The 23645-nt window shown below is 45.9% G+C and overlaps 1 protein-coding gene across 3 annotated transcripts in view; it reads left to right on the plus strand.

Annotated features, from left to right (window-relative positions):
- Nucleotides 1-23645, plus strand: part of LYST (lysosomal trafficking regulator) — a 3752809-nt gene that overhangs the window by 1107202 nt on the left and 2621962 nt on the right. For all 3 annotated transcript variants that reach the window (XM_085611970.1, XM_085611971.1, XM_085611972.1), the window contains one exon: nucleotides 11091-11281. In XM_085611970.1, coding sequence (XP_085468096.1) covers nucleotides 11091-11281 — 191 coding nt within the window. The remainder of the gene's footprint in view (nucleotides 1-11090; nucleotides 11282-23645) is intronic.

Here is a 23645-nt window from a genome sequence, read left to right on the forward strand (position 1 = left end):
AAAGGGATAGTCCTGAACGAAAGGCACAGTAGAATCGGTGAGGGGAAACAGCACAGACTTGTTCCAGTTCACCTGGATGCCGGAGTAGCCTCCAAAGCATATTACCTCACGCACCAAAGGGCTTAGGTTCTCTTGAGGGTTGCGGACATAGAGGGTAACATCGTCAGCATTCATGGAAACCAGTAGAGCAAGAGCAGCAAAACCAATGCCCCTCTGGGTGTGATGTTGACGCAGCTGCGCCGCAAGAAGCTAGATGGCGAAAAGCATTGGTGACAGCGGACACCCTTGCCGAGTGCCACGCTCGATGAAGATGGGGTCTGAAATTTGACCATTAAGCCAAAGACGGGTGGTGGGAAGAGTATAGAGGAGCAACACTTTGCGTATAAAGACCGGGCTGAAGTCCAAGCGAGGGAGGAGGTAAAACAGGAAGTGCCACTCAAGGGTGTCGAAGGCCTTGGTGGCGTCAAGGAAGGCCGGAAGCGCTGGGTTTATTTGATGAAGAACAGAAAAGATGGTTCGAAGGTTGTGGGAGGTAGCACGGCCAGGGATAAAACCGGACTGATCAGGGCAGGCAATTAGCGGCATGAGGGGAAGAAGACGAGCGGCGAACAGTTTAGCGAACATTTTATTGTCCGTGTTTGAGTGACAGGGTGCGATTAGAGTCTCGCAACTCAGGTGATTTGTCTGGCTTTAAGAGCAAAGTGAGTAAGACCTCGCGAAGCGATGGAGCTGACCTGACTCAAAGGGCTCATTATACATGGCGGCTAGGTGAGGAACCAGAATAGGGGCAAAGGCCTTGTAGAAGGAGGCCGGCAGACCGTCTAATCCAGGGGCCTTGTCACCAGGCATGCTATTAATTGCAGCTAGTATCTCTTCTTTGGAGAAAAGCTCATCAAGGAACTCCCGGTGGGGATTGCCGAGCCATAACAACTGGAAGGTGTCAAAATATTGATTAAGGACCTCACGCGAAGGCACTGAGCCGGCCGTGTAAAGTTGTGTATAAAATGAAATAAAGCACACTTTAATTTCTTAGGGTGAAGTTGTCCGATCAGGACCGCCATCCCGGAGAGCGGTAATGTAGGATGCGGCCAGAGGCGGACGAAGGAGGTTAGCAGGGTTTTTCCTGGGCGATTGCCCTCGCCAAAGCGGCGCGCCCAAGCCTCTCTACGTAGAAATGCAAGTTCTCTGTTGACCTCATCTGCGAAATCGGCAAGTTTTCCCCGGATCTGAGCCAGATTATCGGGGTTGGGGTCCAGAGCGTGAGAAGAGTCGAAGACCTTGATCTCCCTTTCCAGTTTGTCAAGAGTGCCGCGAATGGAGTGAAGGACACCGGACTGTTTAGAAATACATTCACCACGTAAAACGACTTTAAAACCCTCCCATAATATGGACGGGGAATCCACTGAACCCTCATTAAGCTCGAAATAGTTTGTGATTGCAGTCTGTATTTCATCGCAGAAGACCGAGTCACGCAGAGCATTACGGGGAAGCTGCCAGGAAAAAGCGCGGCAAGGGGAGTGAGGAAAGCGCAGGCATAAGCGAACAGGAGCGTGGTCGAAGAGGCTGCGTGCCATGTGGTCGACGGAGGTGAGCCAGGCGAGGGCGTCTGTGGTAATGATCCAGAGGTCCAAGCGGGACCAGCAGCCGCGAGAGCCAGCGACACAAGTGCTCTTGCGCGTGTCGGGGTGAGTGTGACACCATGTGTCATACAGAGAGTTATCAGTAAGAATGGAACTAAGGAGGGCAGTGGCGCGTGGGTGAGAAATGCGGGGACCAGACCGATCAAGAGTAGAGGACAGAGTTTTATATTAAAGTCTCTCCCCCAGAGAAGCGCAGCAGGGCCAAGGGCCGAGATGTGCTGCCAGACTTGTGCGAAGAAGTCAAGGTCATCACAGTTGGGCCCGTACAGAGCAGCAAGGATCAAGGGCTGGGTTATAGAGTGCCATGAAGGAGCACAAAGCGTCCCCCAGGGTCGACAACCACCTGGGAAGTCTGCCAAGGAAGCCCCTTATGAAACAGGATGGACACCCCCCGAGAGTAGTTAAAATAAGAAGAGGAGTGAGTTTCGGAAAAAAGCCTAGAGGACGTGTCAGGCATGAGATGGGTCTCCTGCAGAAAACAGATGTCCACCCCATGCCGAATGAGGTGGTCGTGTGCCAGCAGCACCTTGCTATGGACGTTGAGCCCACAGACATTCCAGGTCCATAGGACAGTGTCCGTCATAGTGCCATGTCAGGGAGAGCGGTGATATACAAGGCGATAGGGAAAAAGAACGGATTGTGCAAATGCGAGCAATGCTGCCACGAATGGTGTGAGAATAAGGTCGGTGCAATAAGCTTGGAGGCGTAGAGTGGTAATGTGCTTCAAAATTCAAACAAAGCCTCGTATGGAGGCGCTGGTACAATCTTCGCAATGACCATGGCGGAAAGTAGAACAACTGAGGTGCATCGAAAGAGCATGACAATGAGCCTATAGGGTGTATGTGACAGACATACAAAATGAAAATGGCGTGTCATGAAAGAGCCAATGACGTGAAGCAGTGCAAAAATAATAAACCAACCGGGTACAAAAGCAAATGTGGAGTGACATGTCATGGAAAAACCAAGTGTGCAAAACAATACAACAGAGAACCACATAGCCTCAGAAGGAGGTGACAAGCCCCAAATACCTCCAACCCAGCCGCCCGTGCACGCCCACCCCCCCGGCAAACATCCCAAAGGGACCCCCCACACCCACTCCAACCCCCCTTCCCCCAAAATCAGGCTAGGATACCACCCGCTCCCACCCAGGGACCCGCAACTGGGAGAGGGAAAGTCACTGTCCAGAATGGGAATTATCCCGTGGGGGCATGGCGTTGCCCAGCATACACCCCTGCCGTAGAGACATAGCAGACAGCACAGGAAAATTAACAAATAACTAAGTACATCAAGCCCAGAACAATGATTTGGAATACTGTGCCCAGGGAAGTTGCAAAAACCCGAGGGGCTAGCTTGGGGCAAAAACGCAGGTAACATAAAATACAATTAGCAAATATGTAAGAGGAGGCAACATGTCAGTCATTGTCATTGAGGTTGTCGGATGCGGTGGTCTGGAAGTCGGCAGGTGAAGAACGATGCGACCGGTCCAGCTTCTTAGCAAAGGCCAGGGCCTCCTTTGGATCTGGAAAGATGAGTGTCTTGGAGTCTTGTCGAGCCCTCAGTTTGACGGGATACGCCAGAGAGTAGGAGACCTCATGCTTTTGCAGGATCCGCTTTAGGCTTGACCTCCTTGACGTTTGTTCCCCTAAAAGAATCAGATTTTGTGCTGTTTGTTGATGGGTTATGTTTGAGAAGAGAGAATGGAGAACTGATGTCTGGTTATGCTGTATGTACTGTCAAGCATTATAGAAGCTTCTTGTCTTAAAGGGGTCAAGTACGCTCAAATTGCGGAGTTGTTTGCATTAATGATGGCTTGTAAAGTTGGGAAGAAATTAAGAGTAACCATATTTACGGACAGTCAATATGTTTACATGATTTTGGCCAATTGTGGCTACAAAGGGGATTTCTGACTTCTTCAGGATCTCCTATACGAATTGGCAAAAATGTTAAAGAACTATTGGAAGCACTACAATTGCCAAAAGAATTTGCAGTGGTCAAATGTGCCGCACATAAGTCAGGAAATGATTGTGACGCTGGGTAATCGGTATCGGTACGCAGACCAAGTGGCACATTTTTGTGCAAGAAATACAATGTCTTTGAACAGAGGGATGGAAAAGGAAGTTAGCAATTGCCAACAAATGTTTTTCTCTGCCTTTGAAACATGGGATGAAGTTAGACAATTACAGGATGAAGCAGACATGAAAGGAAAGGAACGTTGGATCAAAACAGGTTGCACAAGAAGGATTGATGATAAAGTATGGGTGTGTCCAGATGGTAGACCGATAATGCCAGACAGCTTGTTGTCACAAATGGCTAGGGTGTATCATTGAGTTGTGCACATTGGGGGGGGATGCCATGATCAGACAAATGTGGTTTAATCCCAAGTTCAGGATAGTTACAGAGAACCTCTGCAAAGATGTTTGACTTGCCAATTGCCAAACCCTAGGAAGGAAAACGGTGATTAGTTGGGGTAAAATGGGAAAATAGAGGGACCATTCACAAGATTGCAACTAGACTTAGAGTTGCCATCTTGCAACAGTTTGAAGTATGTCCTTGTCATTGTTTGTTTTCTCGATGGGTGGAAGCCTACCCCACAAGAAGGTATGACAGCCTCACAGTTGCTAAACTATTGTTAAGAGAGCTTATTCCAAGATTTCCAGTCACTTTAGAATCAGATAGAGAGCCTCATTTTAAAAATTAGATAATTAAACTAATTTGTGAAGCTTTCAAAATTGAACAGAGGTTACATTGTACCTATTGACCAGAAGCCTCTGGAGTGGCCGAGCAGCTCAACTGCACAATAAAATCCAGGTTAGGAAAAGTGTGTGCATCCACTTCACTGAAATGGCCTGATGCTTTGCCTATTGTATTGATGAGCCTTAGGAGCATTTATGATCGAAGAACAGCATTAAGCCCTCATGAAATCCTCATGGGAAGAACAATGAGACAAGCATTTATACCTGGAAACAAATTGATGAATATAACTGATGATTTAATATTGGACTATTGCAAAGGGCTGGCTGATCTGGTATGTTCTGTGTCTCACCAGGTTGGAGACGATCCAAACGCAGCACAGCCAAATCAAGCTCATGATTTGTGTCCTAGACACTGGGTCGTGATAAAGAAGTATACGAGGAAATCATGCTTGGAACCCAGGTGGAAAGGACCTCATCGTCATATTGGTCACGACAACAGCAGTAAAGTGTGCTGGGACTCCGAACTGGATCCACGCATGTCATACTCAAAGAGTCATAAGTCCACTTGAACAACCAAAGCAGCAACTGGTAGAACAAAGAAAACAACCAGAAGCTGAAAGTTGTGAAGTCGAAGAAATCAGAGAACCAGACTCTGAAGAACGCACTGACGATGCACAACCAAGTACAAGTCAAATAGAGTGAGCACCAGTTACTGGGACTGAAGAGACTGCTGTAACAACCAGAGGAGAGTTTGCATTTGAAAGACTAGAACGGAGTGAGCAAAATCCAGAAGAATCGGCTACAGAAATCCCAGATTCAGCCCAGCTAGAAATAGAAGAAGAACTCATTGCAGAAAACTTAGATCAGGTACAGTTACAAGAAGAAAAAGAAACAAAGACTATTACTGGAAGTTCAAATACAGCTCAGTTAGGAAAAGGGAAAGAATTAGCCGAAGAAAATTTAGATCAGAGTCAGTCAGAAGAAGAAGAAAAGAGTAGAAAGTCTGGAACAAGAACAAACAGAAGAAGAAAAAGTAGGGAATCCAGAGCAAACAGAACGAAAGAGAAAATAAAAGAACTATTGAAATAGGTGAAGAAGGTGAAAGGCAGTACAGAAAAGGAGTTAGAAAGGAAGATTGCTGGCCAAGTGGAGTGAAAAGACTGAGATACATTCTAAGAAGAAAACCAGAGAAGAGACTAGAACAAGTAGATGAGGTATCAAGTCAGGCTGAACCAGAACAAACAAGAAGAAAATCATTAAGGTCATCAAAAGAGTAAAGGTTCCAAGTAGAAAGTATAAAGCTCCAGATTCGACTTACATAATTCTTGAAGATTTAAAAAATCTTGGTCTAAACGAAGAACCAAAAAGTGGCACTTTTGAAGGGTCTGATTAAATGGAATTGAGACCACCTTAAAGAAAGACTTTCCTTTTACATAAAAGGTGGATTCTGTTGAAAAGATATCGAAACAATGACCTTGAGGAAAGGCTAACTCAAGCTGAAAGCTTTTTGAAGTGTGGGATCGCACAGAGATTTTACATATTTTATGTTAGAAAGAAACTAAATTTAGAACTAACTTTAGAAATTAAAAATGGCGGAATTAAAAGAGACTGAACATCCGAAATCTAACCTAAAACAACAATGTGTTAAATGTTGTCTATGTAGTATTACAATATTAATATTGATGTGGGTTTTAACTTTTAATACCTGTCCTAATGATAATTGATAACAAGAATAACACAAATGTAAGTGAAAGAGTAAGTGTGGTTACTAAGAAAGCTACTACTACAGAATTAACACAAGCGGATAAAAGCATGTATTATCATGATAAATCAAATAGTGATTCGTCATTAAATGTATTCACTAAACTCCTCTATCACTACGTGGAGACAATGGATGTGGGTGATTGTTATGTTTGCATGAAACTTCCTAATTCTGTCTCTGAAGGTGTAACGTATCATCACCTTCCATTAACTTATGGTGTGTCTTGTAGTTTTGTAACTAGTTTGTTTTATGTTACTGGTAAGTTGCAATATTAGTAACATGGATTTAGTCTTTTCAGAAATTCCTATTAGAAGAAATATGAATCTAGTACTTAGCGCTAGAAATGCAGAGTTTATGGGAGAATTCTTTCCAACAGCGAACCCCATAGACATAACATAAATACACACAGAAATAATCGAACATGCCTCTTGCGTGATGAAGAAGATTTTCTGAATTTAGTGGAAGAAAGAAGGCAGGCTTTTCAAAAGAAAGCGGTTGAGCAAAAGTTTCATATACCTCCATGGGTTGCATTAGAAGGCGAATATAAGAAAGGCGAGGCTCATGCTAGAATGTCACTGGACTTGGCAAAAATGGGGAAATTCTGTCTACATAGATTAAAAACTGAGTATAATAGTATATTCATTGGTACTAGTAAATGTGAACATACCTACCTAATAATGAGGGGATGGGGACTAAAAGGAGGAACTGATCCTGTATTTCCAGGAATTTACTATGTGTGCGGTAAAAATGTCTATTATAGGTTACCTGCAAGATGGTATGGCAGTTGTTACATTGCCATTGTATTTCCAAAGGTATACCACATTACGAAGAACAATGAAATGAGTGATATAAGCAAAGGACTAACAAGAAATAGGAGAGCAAGTTTTACCGAGATAGTAGGTGATATATTTTGTGCATTGATACTGTCAGTTGGAGTCGCATTAAACTCATAAAATACGTTTGTTGTCCACTGTAGTTGACCGTTTATCAACCGATACTGCTGGAGGATTCTTAATGATCAATACTGAAATGGTGGTGATCAGAACTATGGTTTTGCAAAATAGACTTGCCCTTGATATTCTTTTGGCAAAAGAGGGTGAAGTCCGTGGCATGTTCAAAGTTCACACTGCTGTACATATATACCAGATAAAAGTAAAGGTATTGAGGGATATATATAGAATATTTTGAAGATTCATAATGATTTGACCCAACTGGACGTTGGGTAATTGGTTTTCCATCTTTGGAAGTAGTTTATTAGGAAAAATAGTGATACCTACAATTTCAATAGCATTAGTGATATTAATGATAGTAGTCACCTATAAATGTTGTAAGAGAAAATTGAAGACCAGGTCAATGATTGAAATGAAGGACAAAAGAATTGGAAGAAAGAGAAAGTGGGAAGAGATTGAGTTAGAAGAAATGAAAGACAATCTGTATGGTAGAATGAAAGGGGTGAACATAAAAGAAAGTATTAAAGAAGGTATAAAAACAAATGTAGACACTAAAATCTAATTGGCAATTGGTAATGATGGGTATTTTATGATGGCTCTAAAATGCCATCAGAGGGGGGATTGATGGAGCAAGGATTCAAAGAAATTAAACTTGCTCAAATCAACCTCTCGTTAACAAGTACTAACAAGTAGAAATAGAAACCTGAAAGAAAAATTAACATACACACGACATTCACATATGGGGAAAAAGGCTTTCTGCTTGCTTAATTAACAAAGAATAATCTGCCACGTAACTGAAATACCGCTTAAAACCGAATATCGCCTTGCGGATGTGCGAACCTGTCCCACGTAAATAACCTCATGATTAACCCATGTGAGAGGAAAACTCTCACGCATGCGCAAGGAGTTGCTGACTGTATGTCTTGAAGTACCGCTTGCCTGGATTTAAAAGAGCTGTCGCTGATACTGCTTTAGCTAAACGAAGAAGAAAATAACATGGGATAGAGTAGAAGGGGGAGGTAAACAGTGATAACATATTTAGGAAATTAACATCTGTTTATGATTCTTTTGTCAATAGTGAATGTTTTGGGCCTGATGTGCTAAGCCAAAAGAAAAGATGACGGGTGAAACGTAGCGCAAGTTGAGTCTGCGCACTAAAATCTGGGAATGACCTGCTGACCAGGACATTGATTGGCTTCCAAGAACCAAGGATGTGTGCTTAGGAAAGTTCCTCAACTGAAGAAATTATATACAAATTGTATCTATCTGCTTCGTGAATGCATGTGAAGGGAAGTGTTCTGAAAAATTGAATAAATAAAGTGGGATGGGTTTACTAAACAAAGAATTAGTTAAGAATTTTGGGATGACCGCATGAGGTGATGACCACTCCCCTGCCCTAGCCCAATCACAGTTCATGATTCACAAATATTTGCAACCTTTGAGGGTGGGACATGCAAAATTAAAGGGTTTTACTTGAGTGACTTGAGATTAAGAGAGAGAGAGCTGCTACGAAGAGACGTTCATGCTAAGTGAGGAGTGGGCGAGAACTGCTGCTGGGAAGAACAGACTGAGAAGAGTCAATACTTAAAACAGCCTGACTAGATTGAAGATTTGCGGAAGAATATCGAGGAGGGAGAGAGTGTAAGAGAGGGATGCGCGCCGGTGCGTCGGGCTCTAGAGAAGTGTAGTAAGTATAATCCTATCCTGCACCTGTCCTATAGTCTTGTCTCCTGACTCTCAAATCAGGTGACCGTCACCAATCCTTTTGGCCAGGGGTTGGGTTTCCCGTTTCACCTAGGTCTCCCTAAACTGCCCCATCGTCCTATCCGACTCAGTTAAGTCTCTAGGCATCACCCATGACAAGAATTTATCTATGGAGGCTCACATCAAAAACTCTGCAAAAAGTGCTCTTTTTTTCTCTAAAACACCTCAAGAAATTGAAACCTTCTCTTCCCCATGATGACCTCAAGACAGTAGTCCAGTCCCTAGTTCTCTCTAAAATCGACTACGGGAACACCATCCTAACAGGGACTACAAAAGCTCACCTAGCCCCTCTAAGTGCAGTGTTGAACATGGCCGCTCAACTCGTATCTGGAGTAAAAAGATTTGATAACATCACTCCAGCTCTCAGCTCCCTCAACTGGCTTCCCATGGAAGGGAGGTGTATTTACAAACTGGCCTGCATCACACACAAAACCCTTCACTCACCCGGCCCTACCTGAACAACAGAATGGTAAGAGCAGGTCAATCCAGAACGCTGAGAAGCTCAAACTCACTCCTTATTCCTCCGAAACTGAAAAAGAAAACCACACAGTACCGATCGTTCTCTGGCAACGCTCCCAGGATGTGGAACGCTCTCCCTAGAGTCCTCAGATGCAACCCCTCCTTCTCCTGTTTCAAAAGGGACCTGAAAATCCATCTCCTTAACAAATACTTTCCTGACCAACGTCAACTAACCTAGGCTTCAATTTCCGAGTTTACTCATCTCTCTTGACATTCAAGGATAGTTGATGACCGGACTATGTTAACCACCTTATCTTCCATGCTGTATTTGTTTTATCCCTGGTTTGCTTCCTTACTGCCTGCCTACTATGTAATGCAATTTCCGTCAATTTTTTTCTTTACAGTATGTATGTAAAGCACTCTGATACCTATGGGTCAAGCTAGCGCTATATAAAACTTTTAAAATAAAAAAAGATTATCTTTCTATCTTAAATTTTTGCATATTTCTTGAGAAAGGAGAGTTATATTGTCTTTTGTCTCTTCATCTGTCACTCCTTATGTGTTGGGATTGTTGAATGTATTTGTGTATCTAAATGATATTTGATAAATGAATTTTCCCTCCCATGAAAGTTAATGGAGTTTGCACTGTGAATCAGTACAAATAAGGGTTCATTTTGAATGAATTATTAGATAAAACTATTGAATCTCTCTTGGAGTCCGTGATTATTTCGAAAAATTATAATCTAGAGTAATGATTTTGTTAATATCACCATCACCTACTCGACTAAGGGCCCATTGAGCAAAGGAAGAGTGTTGATCTGTTAAGATTAGTTAGGTAGTGATTAATTCAGATCAAAGTGAAATAAAACTTGATCCCCAGCGAAACTGTCAGGAAAACTCTGAATGTGTATTTGGGCCCATTGTGAATGATACGTGGATTGTGAAATATTTATCCTGGCCTTTCGCTGGATCACCTGTGCAAAAATTTAAAAAGAAACCCTACTTTTTTATCATGCATACATTCGGAAAGTGCTGTGGGCCGGGCCAACTGATGACTGCGAGTCCACTGAAACAATATTTGAAGAGGGTTAACCCAAATAAGCTAATGGGTGAAAAGGGCTGCCCCAAAGTCCCTTTGTATACATGTAGGTGTTAGTTAACTTTGTGTGTGGACGGTGTATATTTGTTACATGAGGTGTTTCTCTGTAATACAGAGATGTCACTACTGTGAGAGGCCATGGCGCTGTAGGCTGTCACTTGATAGGCTGCTTTCGTTGACCCTGCTGGCCCAACTTTGAAGGAACACATTGCAGCATCACAGGGTCTCACTTGCGAGGCTACACATGGTGACTCCGCAGGCTATAGAGGAGGAGTTGCCACAGGATGCAGAGAAGCTGTACACATCAGTGCCACCAGAGTGCTATACTTTGTGGTGCCATAATCTCTCACATGAGAGGCCACACGCGGCAACCCAACTAGGTACTTTGTGAGGTAGTTTGGTGCATTTATAAAGGCACACTGCGTTCAAGCTTGTGCCTCTGTACGGTCCTTGAGTTTTTTGAAGACTATCATGATCCGTTTCTTGAGTTGGTGAAACATTATCGCAAGCAGGCAACTTCTGACATTTGTGTTTTATTACAGGGTTGTTCTGACCTCATAATCAGTGTTATATACAGACTGTAACTCTTTATTCAGAAAACCGTTTGAAATGTATACATTACTTCATGTTTCTGGGAAGTTTGATTTTTATTTATGACAGATTTGTGACTTTATTCGACTTGTTTTAAAGTAGTAGTAATCTTATGCACGTTTTTCATCATAGGTTCATCCATTGGTTCAGAAGAGGCATTTTATTTATATACGTGTGGTGCAGCTTGTGCCTCTATTGTGTCCTGTAAATATGGCAAAACCAAGAACAATTATTCCAAATATATCAATAAAGATATTTTGCAAGATGAGCAAATTAAAGAACTATTCATGAAGCCGAAAGAAGTGGATGTTGGGCCATTAATGGTAAGTTTAGTGTAAGATTTCAAAACTAATCTCTTCTTTCACAGGCAAGATATTTCTGTATTAGTAAAAAAAATGCGACCATCTTGGGGCAGATGAAATTACTCGAATCTCCAATGTGTAAAGTAAATTTCCCCACAACGTGACTCCTCCTGCTTCTGTTACTTGGCACCCTTTATTACTTGTAGGGGCAATCAAGGATCCTATCCTGGTGATATCTGGAGCAAGTTTGCAGTCTAGACTGCCTCTATCCTTTGCTTTTTGACTTATTTATGTGCTTTTTGTAGAGCACCTGTTATTGTTTCGGTAAACAGCTTAGCTCCATCTTAGTCATACCTTGTATTATTTCATGCTCATATATGTTATCTCTTGTCCTTTCTTGTTTTATTACATGGAAATTCTTCTTTGTAACTATCCACTGCTGTACTGCTTGTGAACATATTGTAAAATGTATCATATGTACTGCAGTAGGGGCCAGTCGTACTGCTAAGGGGTGGGGTGGGGAAGGGGGAACACCAACAAAAAATCCCCAGAATTTTAATTAAGAAAATAGCACTTAACTGCTCCGACGGCTGCTGCCTAGCTCCCGATCCTCTCTTCCTATCCAGAAACTGCTGCTCACTGTGCAAGCTCCAGTCCCAATCCCAGCACAGCTCTCATGCTGGGAATACTATTCCCAGCATAACAGAGGAGCCGCCCCTGGGGGCGTGGCTTAGCCAGCAATGGAGCCGGGCGTGCTACTGTAGAGCTCCGTCCTCGGCTCCTGTTTCTGGCTGTAAATATCTGCGCATAGCTGTGCAGCAGAGGCAGCGATCTACTGGCACTACCCCAGGGGGTGCCCTCGGAGCCCCGTTCTGGTGGCAAGACACGGTCACTCTAGGGGACTAATGCATGGACTCTGACAGAGGCTCCAGGACGCCGGGAGCGCTGCTGGATGCGAAGCCGGGGATTGGCCTCACCCCTCAGGCCTCATTGTACCCCGGCAAGCCTCATTACTGGTGGACGGGCGAACAGCCTCGAAAAGCCCGTGTTCGACCTGGCTGGACCGCTGCGGAGGTAGGGGGCTGGCACGGCTGTGTGCTCCGAAGCATTTTCCGGTGTGAGCGACCGGCGGCCGAGACGTTGCGACACCACCGGTGGAGTGACGGGCGGGGCCGGAGCTCTGCCCTGCCCTCCAGGCCCAGACGGGCGCCCAGGCATATATTACTGCTGTGGCCTTTGGCGGAGACACGGGGGCCCACAGCGGGGATCCGTCCCGGCAGGAGCTGGCGCGTGTGCACTGCGTGCGGGGTGCAGTGACAATTGAAGCCTGTGTACCACTGTGAGGAAACTGCTCCCTGCGCATAGAGGACCGATCTGCAGCTCCTCGTCTGCACTGCGCTGTTTGACTGCTGTTGGGCACCACGGGGCAGACATGCGGGATCCATAGGCTGAAACCACTGAAGCCTGCCCAGCCTATTGCGTGCTCTCACGGGCCGGCTGCGCAGTGGAGGCTGGGCCTCCTGGGATGCCTTGCAGCGCTGTTATTCATATGGGGAACAAAATGGCTCTGCACAGAAATCTCGTGTAAAAGTCTACAAGCGCTGCTACACACCTGTGCTTTCCAACTTAAAGCACTCCTCCATATCCTGTGATTTGTGCTCCTATGCCTGTTAATAGGCAGGATGCGACCCTGAGGCGGACGACTACTGGTGTAAGATACGTTTACTGTGCCTGGTCCCTTGGGATAGTGCTGCTGTACTGGACACCTGCAGGACTGGACCGGTTGCCCCTGTGTCTGGCAGGCTGTGAGTAGGAAGTGCAGAGGGAGGGTGTGCCACGTCCGCCCGGTCTGGTTGGCGCTGGGCCTAGATTGACGCTGTTGATGGGGGCAGCCCCCCGATAGTTCTCTCAGAATCATTGAAAACAGGCGTTGCATTCGGCCTGGCCTTTACTGCCTGTAGCCCCATGTCGCAGGGGGGGGCCGTACAAAGATTGGCACTGGTGGGGCGCCAACCCCTCACCCTCAGACACGAGCGCAGGCGGATAAGATTGCGAGCTCGGAAGCGACGGATCCCATGTTGCATAAACTTGACGCAGTACTGGCGGCAGTGGAGAAACTTGGAGAGACAATGAACCAAATACGCACCTCCCTGGAAGGTAAAATAGATAATGTGGCACTGGATCTCACACTGCTGCATGCTGATCACCGAAAACTCGCGGACCGCACTATAGCAGCAGAAGGGAACATTGTGGAGATCTTGCCACGGTTGTGCACGGCTGAGACGCACATTCGTGATCTGCTTAGCAGAGTGGAATTCTTGGAAAACAGAGCAGAAGATGCGGAAGGCAGGGCCCGTCGCAACAACCTACGTGTCGTAGGCCTTCCGGAGGGAATCGAGGGGAGAAATGCAGTACATTACGCAGAAAACTGGATCCGAACGCTACTGCCGGAGGGGACCTTGTTCGCGCATTTCGTTGTCGAGAGAGCGCACAGGGTGCCTGCCAGACCCCTGCCTCCGGGGTCGAATCCGAGGCCACTACTACTTTGGCTGTTAAATTACAGGGATAGAGACGCTGTGCTCCAGGAAACCCGGAAACTGCAGAACACACAGATGGAGAACCACAAAGTGATGATCTTCCCAGACTACACCCTCCAAGTACAGAGACAGAGGCATTCATACCTTGCGGTGAAGCGGCGTCTTAGGCAGAATGATCTAAAATACTCGCTGTTGTTCCCTGCGAAGTTGAGTCATCGTCGATGGTAAAGCTAATTTTTTCACCACCCCGGAAAGTGTGGCGGAATGGTTGGACACTCGTGGGTCATCACAGCCGAGGGGAAGGAGACGATGGCGGGAGTCCCTCTGCGACGACGCCGAAGACGACGGCGGAAATCACTGTCCCAGACCTTGCAGACAAGTGGTCCATCACCTAAGTGGACAACTGGAAGCGGTGCAAGCTGTGGCGAACATTAGTGGCTCACCGGCTGAGGACACTAATTCGGATTCTGACATGCAGGGGCTGCCCAGTGAGGATGAACTGTCGGACAATATCCCTGGGTACCGCACATTACTCCACAGACCTCAGATTATATCACTTAGAAATGTATCGCTTGCAAATCTGTTTCCCCTCTTCTTCATCGGCCACTTGATACTAGACCCTGTCGGACACGCAAGTATAAGAATTATGTCTTTTATTAATACACTGTATTGTTAATATGGAGTAGACGGGGGTGTAGTTGATCTGAGGCAGGGCTGAACCCATCGTTGAGCTCCCCTTATAGGTCCCCCCCTTATATGGGAATATTATGTATACCAAAAGAATCACTGCCCTGCCTACACCTGTGACTAGCCAGAACTGGACTTAAGTGTCAGGGACGATCTATTTACTCATCTGTGACTGGTCACTGTAAGACTCCATATTGCTGTGCGCCATAGTCATCCCCAGACGTTAATTGTGTGCTACTGTATTGATAGTTTGGGCAACTGCCTGTTGTAGAATTGCTGTCATGGTATTCCTTATTGTAAGTTGTTTTTCTGTTTTTTATTATAGTAATCAAACTGGAGGGAGAAGGAAGATCTGCTGATCCACTCAGCTTCCTTGTCATAAGTATCAAGTAAATCAAAAGGGAGTGGATCACTAGTCCCAGAGAACCAGGGTGTGCAAGGACAGTAAAGGTACTGTTTTAAAAACCCTCAATCACGTTATAAACGTTTTGGATGTTAGCGGTATATTTTCGTTCTCCGCTTCGTTCTTAGTAACGTGACAGCATCATCATTGGGTTTGCTGTTATGCTTTCTCCACCTGGAGATCGTACCACTGGTTGTTTTGGTAGTGATCGTAAATAAAAAATGAGAGTGAATTTGGTGAAGTGTTCAGTGGTGAAAAAAAGAGATAATTTAAAAACCAACAGAGTTAGTAAAAAATCTTTAATTGTACTAGATGTTAGTGAGTTTAGTCAGTGTTCACTCAGGGTGAGTTAAGACCCTGTGCATTCTAAGGTGCCATTAAAAAGGTCGACATGTTTCAGCCCTTGTTGTGCCCCGAAGGGTCACGTGGGCTTTCTTCAGGACCTAGGAGGTGAAACAAAGACCTGAATATTCACAGGATCTTTAGGGTGAATTGATTAATGGGCTAATTATTCCCAAAGGTAACTATGCAACTTGAGCCTGTTTCCCGTTACTGTGGGTAACAGCGGGTGTGGAGTAGTACCGGGTCGACTAGGGCAGAGCCAGCACAGAAGCCGCGTCCAGCGCCGAAGAGAGCGCGAGCGACCGCCCTACTCCACTCCCGCTGTTACCCACAGTAACGGGAAACAGGCTCAAGTTGCATAGTTACCTTTGGGAATAATTAACCCATTAATCAATTCACCCTAAAGATCCTGTGAATATTCAGGTCTTTGTTTCACCTCCTAGGTCCTGAAGAAAGCCCACGTGACCCTTCGGGGCACAACAAGGGCTGAAACATGTCGACCTTTTTAATGGCACCTTAGAATGCACAGGGTCTTAACTCACCCTGAGTGAACACTGACTAAACTCACTAACATCTAGTACAATTAAAGATTTTTTACTAGCTCTGTTGGTTTTTAAATTATCTCTTTTTTTCACCACTGAACACTTCACCAAATTCACTCTCATTTTTTATTTACGATCACTACCAAAACTACCAGTGGTACGATCTCCAGGTGGAGAAAGCATAACAGCAAACCCAATGATGATGCTGTCACGTTACTAAGAACGAAGCGGAGAACGAAAATATACCGCTAACATCCAAAACGTTTATAACGTGATTGAGGGTTTTTAAAACAGTACCTTTACTGTCCTTGCACACCCTGGTTCTCTGGGACTAGTGATCCACTCCCTTTTGATTTACTTGTTTCTGTTTTTTATGCCATCACTATTGTGCGAGGATACGATTGCTGTAAAGTTAATTCTCATATGATACTGTATATCAGCATGGGCCTCTTCTGTTCACCACCGGCCCCCCCTGTCCTTGAGCTGGGTGGAGATACGGGTACCTCTGACTGATATGGCACCTGTTAGGATAGGAACGTGGAACGTGAGAGGGATCCATAGTCCGGTACGCCGCTACCTTATATACTCCTATTTAAAGAGACATTGCATACAAATTGCACTCCTTCAGGAGACACACCTACCTCACGCAGAAGTCGCTCGCCTTCACAGACGTTGGAGAGGGCAATTATATGCGACTGATTACTCGGCTTATGCAAGAGGGGCATTAATATGAGTGAGACCAGGCACTCCATTTCGGATGACAGACACATTGGTGGATGAGGAGGGCAGATATGCCATGGTTCGAGGTGTGCTAGATGGTAAGCCAGTGGTGCTGGCTTCACTATATGCGCCCAACACTGAACAGGCTGCCTACTTAGACCAGATATCGCAAAAACTCTCCACATGGCACGACACACCCAAGATTTTAGGCGGGGACTAGAACTGTGTGCTGGATGTTTCCTTGGATCGCTACTTTCCTCCCTTGCCGGGAACCGCCACTCATGCAGCTGCGAAAATTTTGACGCACTGGGCAGAGCAATGGCACTTTACTGATGTGTGGCGGTATTGGACAGGGTATATTCCTACTATTCTGGGGCCCACAGAATGCATGTGCGCTTGGACTGTTTCATGATGTCGAATGACCTCCTCCCATCTATAACCGACACCTCATACCTAGGGCGCACACACTCCGATCACAACCCGCATCTGATCGAGCTACAATGGGAGGCCGAGACGCCGCCGATTCCTGTGGCGCCTTCAGCCAGATGTCTTATTAGACGCATCTTTCCGTGATATACTGGCCACTACGGTGGCACAATACTTTGATGAAAATGCGGGCACGGCCACTTCGCCACTGGTGGAATGGGACGCCTTTAAGGTGGTCGTCAGAGGACACTGTCTGGGGGCACAAGCAGGCATATGTGCACAACTGGAGAGGGAATTTACTGCGTTAGAGAAACAACTGGCTGCTAATGAACAAGCTGCCGTAGATGGAGCTGGAGCGCAGCTGGATGCACATAGGGCGGAACACGCGCGCTTGTTGGAGCGGTTAAAGTGTCTGAATTATACTGCTCATTCGGCACGGACGCATCAAATGGGTGATAAAGTAGGCAAATTACTTGCGTGGCTCATTCGCCAAAATGACTCATCTGCGCCGATCACATCGGTGCGGACGGCAAACAGGGGAGTTGCTTATACGCAACGTGACATCCATGATGCATTCATCATGTATTATCAGAGCTTATACAAATCACGCGTGCGGGCCACTCCCCTAGAGCTGCAGGATTACCTGGGAGACCTAGATCTACCGAAGACGACAAACACCCAATGCGAGGACCTAAATGCTCCTCTCCACTCAGAGGATCTCCGCAATAGCATTTTTTCACTGTCCCAACGAGAAATCGCCAGGACCAGATGGTCTCCCTACTGAATTTTACAAAGCATATGCTTACATTTTGATACCGCAGTTATTGAAAGTGTATGAAACTGCGCTAGATGACGCTCCTCTTACAAATACACAGAACGAGGCCCTGCTGGTATCCCTCCTTAAGCCCAATAAAAACCCTGACCTCCTGGGTTCCTATCGTCCATTAGCACTCCTCAATACTGACTACAAAATTTTTGCATCACTATTGGCTAAGCGTCTCTCTCCCACAGTGAAAACATTGGTACATCCTGACCAAAAGGGCTTTGTTCCAGCCCGGTGCACCTCTCTTAACATTCTCAGATTTTTTAGAATACAATGCTATGCAACACATAAATGGCCCAGATCGGGCTGCCTGGTTCTTGACCTGGAGAAAGCCTTTGACTCTCTGGAGTGGCCTTATCTAGCGGCAGTCTTAGGCACATTTGAACTGGGAGATAGCTTTTTAAATATGGTCCGCCTATTGTATCAACGGCCCACTGTTCGAGTCCGTACCGGTAAGCTGATTTCAGACCCAATTAGGGTGAGACGTGGGACGCGTTAGGGTTGCCCCTTGTCCCCGTTGCTGTTCTCCCTGGCAATAGAGCCACTAGCGATGATGCTTCGGAGGGATGGGGAGGCATGGGGCATACAGCTAGGGGATGGGCTACATGCAATTTCCCTATACGCTGATGACCTGTTATTATATCTTCGGGATGTTATCGCGATCCGGACGTCTATTGCGGAGATACTCAGAACCTTTGAGGAAATATCTGGACTCCGGGTTAACTGGGCCAAGTCGGGGATTCATCCCTTCAGCTCTGCCATAGCGGAGGAAGCTGTGGTCCTAAATGATTCACTTCTCACATGATATCCGCCACATTTAGATACCTCGGGATATTTATATATCGGATGCCGGACGACCTGTTTGAGGGTAATTTGACGAGAGCAATCTCGGCACTTCGAGCCCAAATGCGATTCTGGAAAACACTGCCTCTAAACGTCATGAGCCGTATCGCTCTGGTGAAAATGATAGTGTTGCCTAAACTGCTGTACTATTTTTCAAATCTCTCACTCTGTTCCATCTCAGCTCTTTCGAGAGTTAGAACAGCTGTTCAGGGATTTCATATGTAATAATGGGAGACCGCGGGTGGCATTGTGGAAGCTGTACGCTCCCACTGATCGGGGCGGGCTAGTGGTCCCTAATATGGAGCTGTATTACTTAGCCGCTCAACTCCAGTGGGCGACGAAATGGCTTGATGGTCTGGCTCTGGAGGACACGGCAGCTGTGGCACAGCCCTGGACCTGCTCTCAGATCTGTCCTCTGTTTCACCCCGTCTCGAAACTTCAGAGACTGAAACAACTACACCTGGGTCTGGCGTTACATTGTTATAAGAGGAGTTTATATCTTACTTGCGAGACCATCCCATATGCCCCTATCCTGCCACAACTCGGTACACCACGAGGCAGACTGAGTACAACAGAAACAGCTCTGGCGCATTGGCATACTGTGGGAGTAGTCTCGTTGGGTGACCTTTATAGGGATGGTACGCTAATGCCATTTGCGACACTAGCGGAGGACGCTGAGATACCAGTAGGCCAATTACTCTTACAGGTCTCCCTTCTGAAAGCACTATCGGCTGCCTGGGGGGACTTGACGGTGGAACCGCCAACACATCTGCTCCTTCAATACCTACATGTCATGGGGGCGGGTTCCCACGTGGTGCATTGGTTAGTGGAAGCGCTCCTTATGCACACCCTCAAGCCGATGTCCCGGCTGAGAGTTAGTTGGGAGATGGATAGAGGCCGGCCATGGACAGACAGAGTGGGACGCTGTGCTGGCAAGCTCCAGTCACATACCAAGGAACTCCAGATTCAAACTCAGAGGTATATCCTACAAAGGGCGTATCTCTCACCAGACAAGATAAACAGGTACTTTCACACTGCCACCTCCGCATGCCCGCGCTGCCAGCAGTTAAATGCAAATTTGCTACACATGCTTTGGGCGTGCACATCCCTACAGCAATACTGGCAGGGGGTAGTTACAACGCTAGCCTCCTGCACAGACACGCCCTTACCGCTGACATGGGAGATTTGTCTACTGGGACTCTGTGCCAGATCCCCAAAAAATAAGATCACCTCGAGATTCCGAGATCTAGGTTTAATCACGGCAAAAAGTTTAATAACGAAAAGATGGAAACGTGCGGATCCACCAGAGGTAGCGGGCTAGAAATGTTCACTTGTAATATGGGCACAGGCGGAGAGCACGGCGTTACACAGGGAGGAGACTGCAGGGCTTCGCAAATACCCCATGGCGCTGCGCTACATGATGAGGATGAGCAACCCGCAGATAGTACCTAGGGGTCTGAATACACAATACTGCTGCGCCCTACCATAAAGGCAATCATATACCCAGGAAATCCCCGGTACACTACTAGTGTTCAACAGGACCCCATGCGCTGCTGGGGGGGGGGGGGGGGGTGCTCCTTTGCTGGTTTCATAGCTACACATAGGCACATGTTTTTCTTTGGCTCCTGGCTAGGCGAGCCATAAGACATTGATGTGTAGATAATACATAGCTATGCTGAGAACATGCAACAGAGACTCGACTTGCACAGTTCGGATGGCAGTTTACAATGCTGTAAGTTTGAGTTTTGAATATATGTTTAATGGAAAAATGTCTTATTGGTATCCACACGTAACTTCGTATCACACATTGTCCATTTACATTATTGTATTTATAATGTTATCAAGTCTGATTGGCAGGTTATTGTTCTGTGGTGGAATGGCCTGAATATCAGGTTTTGTGGTACTGGCCCAGACAAAGATGTGTCCCAATTATACTGTGTATGACCTTGCATCAGATACAGCAACCATGATGTGGAAGCAGGTGCGAGCAATAGCACACTAGGACTTCTTTATGTGTATCCTGAATAATGTATGTATCTGTAAGTAGGAACGATGTGTTCACATTAGCTTATTACTGCTGTCAACTGCACTATTGTTAGTCAAATGGCCACTATAATTTTGTGATGGACAACTGTAAATGCTGTATAAAACCATGATGCCAATCATGATAAAATCCAAAAATACCAATAAAGATATTTAAACAAAAAAAAAAGAGGCGCTGCCCCTGATGTGCAGGATGCCCAAATTGATGCAAAAAAATCCCACCTATGCCAGTATTCTTTTGCAGTTTTATATGGTGCAAACATTTCCGACGGGTATTAAAAATCTTTACATGAGCTTACAGCAATATTACATTACACATGTTTTGAAGGCATGGGTAGATCAAGTTATTTGCCCAGCAGCATAGGATGTTGGGGTGAGATTGGGACACAAACCTGGTTTGCCACTTTCAAGGTTAGTGGCTCTGGCTATTAGGCCACATCTGTTCCCACTTTGTAGATTCAAATTCTCGAATCAATCCCTGTCGGCACTGTAGAAATTCCACAGTAACTCTAAAGCAATTTTGAGGGTACAGCATTCGTGAAAGCCTTCAAACAACTCCTCGTAAGTCGCACACTTGCCTGATTAAAACAAAAAAGCAAGCATTAGCTGCTAGTCTTTTAGCCTTCGTTATTTTATATAAAACATTGCTGTAAAGGTTGCTGGGCATTTGGCAATATTAAAAATTAAAAATTAAAAGGAAAAAAATTACACTTTTTTTTTTTTTTTTTGTTCCTCAAAAAGCACTTGTTATAGTCACTGCCACTGAAGGAAACTACTTTGTGTTCTGATGTGCTTCTTGTGAATGAGCGGAATGCTATCACTCTCAGTTAAGATGGGCAGTGGCTGAAGTAGTCTGACCCATTGCCCATGCTGTGTGCTACTGTGGGCGGAAGAAAAATGTGAATGACGCAACAACAGACCAATGGACGAAGAGAACTGTCAGAAAGCCCCTATAAGTCGTATAGTATAGATGTATCTGATAGACTTTTAGCTGCAGATTCCTTACCTTAAAATTAACCTGAGGCGTCAGACTGGATCCAGAAATCTTTTCATGAGCAGTACCCCTGCGCGCCGGGTTGGTGGCATTGTTCGGCTGTGCGTGACGTCGTCCCCAGCAAAAGTGACATGCATGGTGCCTATTTAGGCAGTTCTTTTCTTTCAGTGCCTGTCAGCGCAGATCCAGAGAAGAGCTATCCCTTAGTCCATTTTTGGCAAATTGTTTTGACGTTTTTTCTAAGTCTTTTTGAGGTTTAACTCCTGATGTGGCAGGGATGTCATTCAAGAAGGTCGGCTTCAAGCCCAGTGGCACCTGTCACTGCTTGATGTTGGTGACTGACCCGCATCTTCTATGCCTTTGGTGCCTCGAGCGCGACCACGATCCGAAGGCCTACTCCGATTGCCCTGCCATGAATCCAAAGGCCTTGTGGGAGCCATCCCCCAAGCTTCTGGTGGTGCAACGGGCAAGGCTGTGATGATCCAGATCCCAGTCAAGGGGAAGGTCCCGGGAACAGTTGCAGAGTCTGAGATCCTCGTTGCACTCAGTCATTGGGCTATTCGGGTAAGCCCCAACATAAAAATAAGTCAAAGCGTTATTCGACTTCACCTCGTCCATCGGCTGACAAGATATTTGAGGCCTGGCTCCGCGGTTGAGCCAGTGCCTGGGCCATCTCCGCTCCTACCGGAGTTTCCAGGAGCCAGAGCAACCGCTGCCCCATTGCATGAAATGTATGAGGCCATGCACCTCATTTAAGCAGCCCATTCCCTCTGGTGCACCTCTTGGTCCCATGGGTTCGGGAGGGGCCCCTAATGGATCCACGCCGGCTCAGGCACCAGTCAGGCTCCAGGGTTCGACAGATGGATCTGATTGGCACCAGTAGTGCTGCCTCGACCTTCCCCGATGTCGATCTCAATGCTTCAGGCACCGTCCCCATTCTGATTCCCGACTTCAAGATGGAGCTGGAGGGGTGTCGTCCGATGCCGTCTCTGAAGCCGAGTGAAGCCATGCCTTCCAGGCTGAAGCCTGAGCCCTATTCTTATGGGCTAGGACTCTGGGAGGAATGGGAGGAGTTATGGATGTGGGAGCTTCATTTGGAACTGTGATGAGGACGGACGAGGGCCTGGACCTTAGCTTGCCCTCAGTGACAGTCAATACAAAAGTGCCTCAACCAGGAGTGTCCCCTTCAGAACCAATATTCCCATTTAATGAGGCTCTTACTGATGTCCTGCTTGGGACCTGGTCCAAGCCCAACACAGGAGCTCCTGTGAAAAGGACAATTGCCCGTCGCCCTGCTCCAGGGGACCTCAGCTTTCTCACACACCACCCTACCCCAGACAGCTTGGTGATCCAAGCCTCCACCGCCCATGTAAATCCGGGTGTATTCCCAACCGCACCACCGGATCGGGGAACCAAGAGGCTAGACAACTTGGGAAAGAAGATGTTTGTAGGAGGCTGGCTCAGAATATAGTGTCCACCTATGGTGAGGCATTGTTCACTGAGTCCAGGCAATCCTTAGTGATAGACTCCCTCAACTGGCTTCCCATGGAAGGGAGGTGTATTTACAAACTGGCCTGCATCACACACAAAACCCTACAATTTCAATAGCATTAGTGATAATAATGATAGTAGTCACCTATAAATGTTGTAAGAGAAAATTGAAGACAAGGTCAATGATTGAAATGAAGGACAAAAGAATTGGAAGAAAGAGAAAGTGGGAAGAGATTGAGATAGAAGAAATGAAAGATAATCTGTATGGTAGAATGAAAGGGGTGAACATAAAGAAAGTAATAAAGAAGGTATAAAAACAAATGTAGACACTAAAATCTAATTGGCAATTGGTAATGATGGGTATTTTATGATGGCTCTAAAATGCCATCAGAGGGGGGATTGATGGAGCAAGGATTCAAAGAAATGAAACTTGCTCAAATCAACCTCTCGTTAACAAATACTAACAAGTAGAAATAGAAACTTCTAAAGAAAAATTAACATACACACTTGCTTGCTTAATTAACAAAGAATAAT

Source organism: Triturus cristatus, chromosome 6, assembly GCF_964204655.1.
Source record: "Triturus cristatus chromosome 6, aTriCri1.1, whole genome shotgun sequence".
NCBI lineage: Eukaryota > Metazoa > Chordata > Amphibia > Caudata > Salamandridae > Triturus > Triturus cristatus.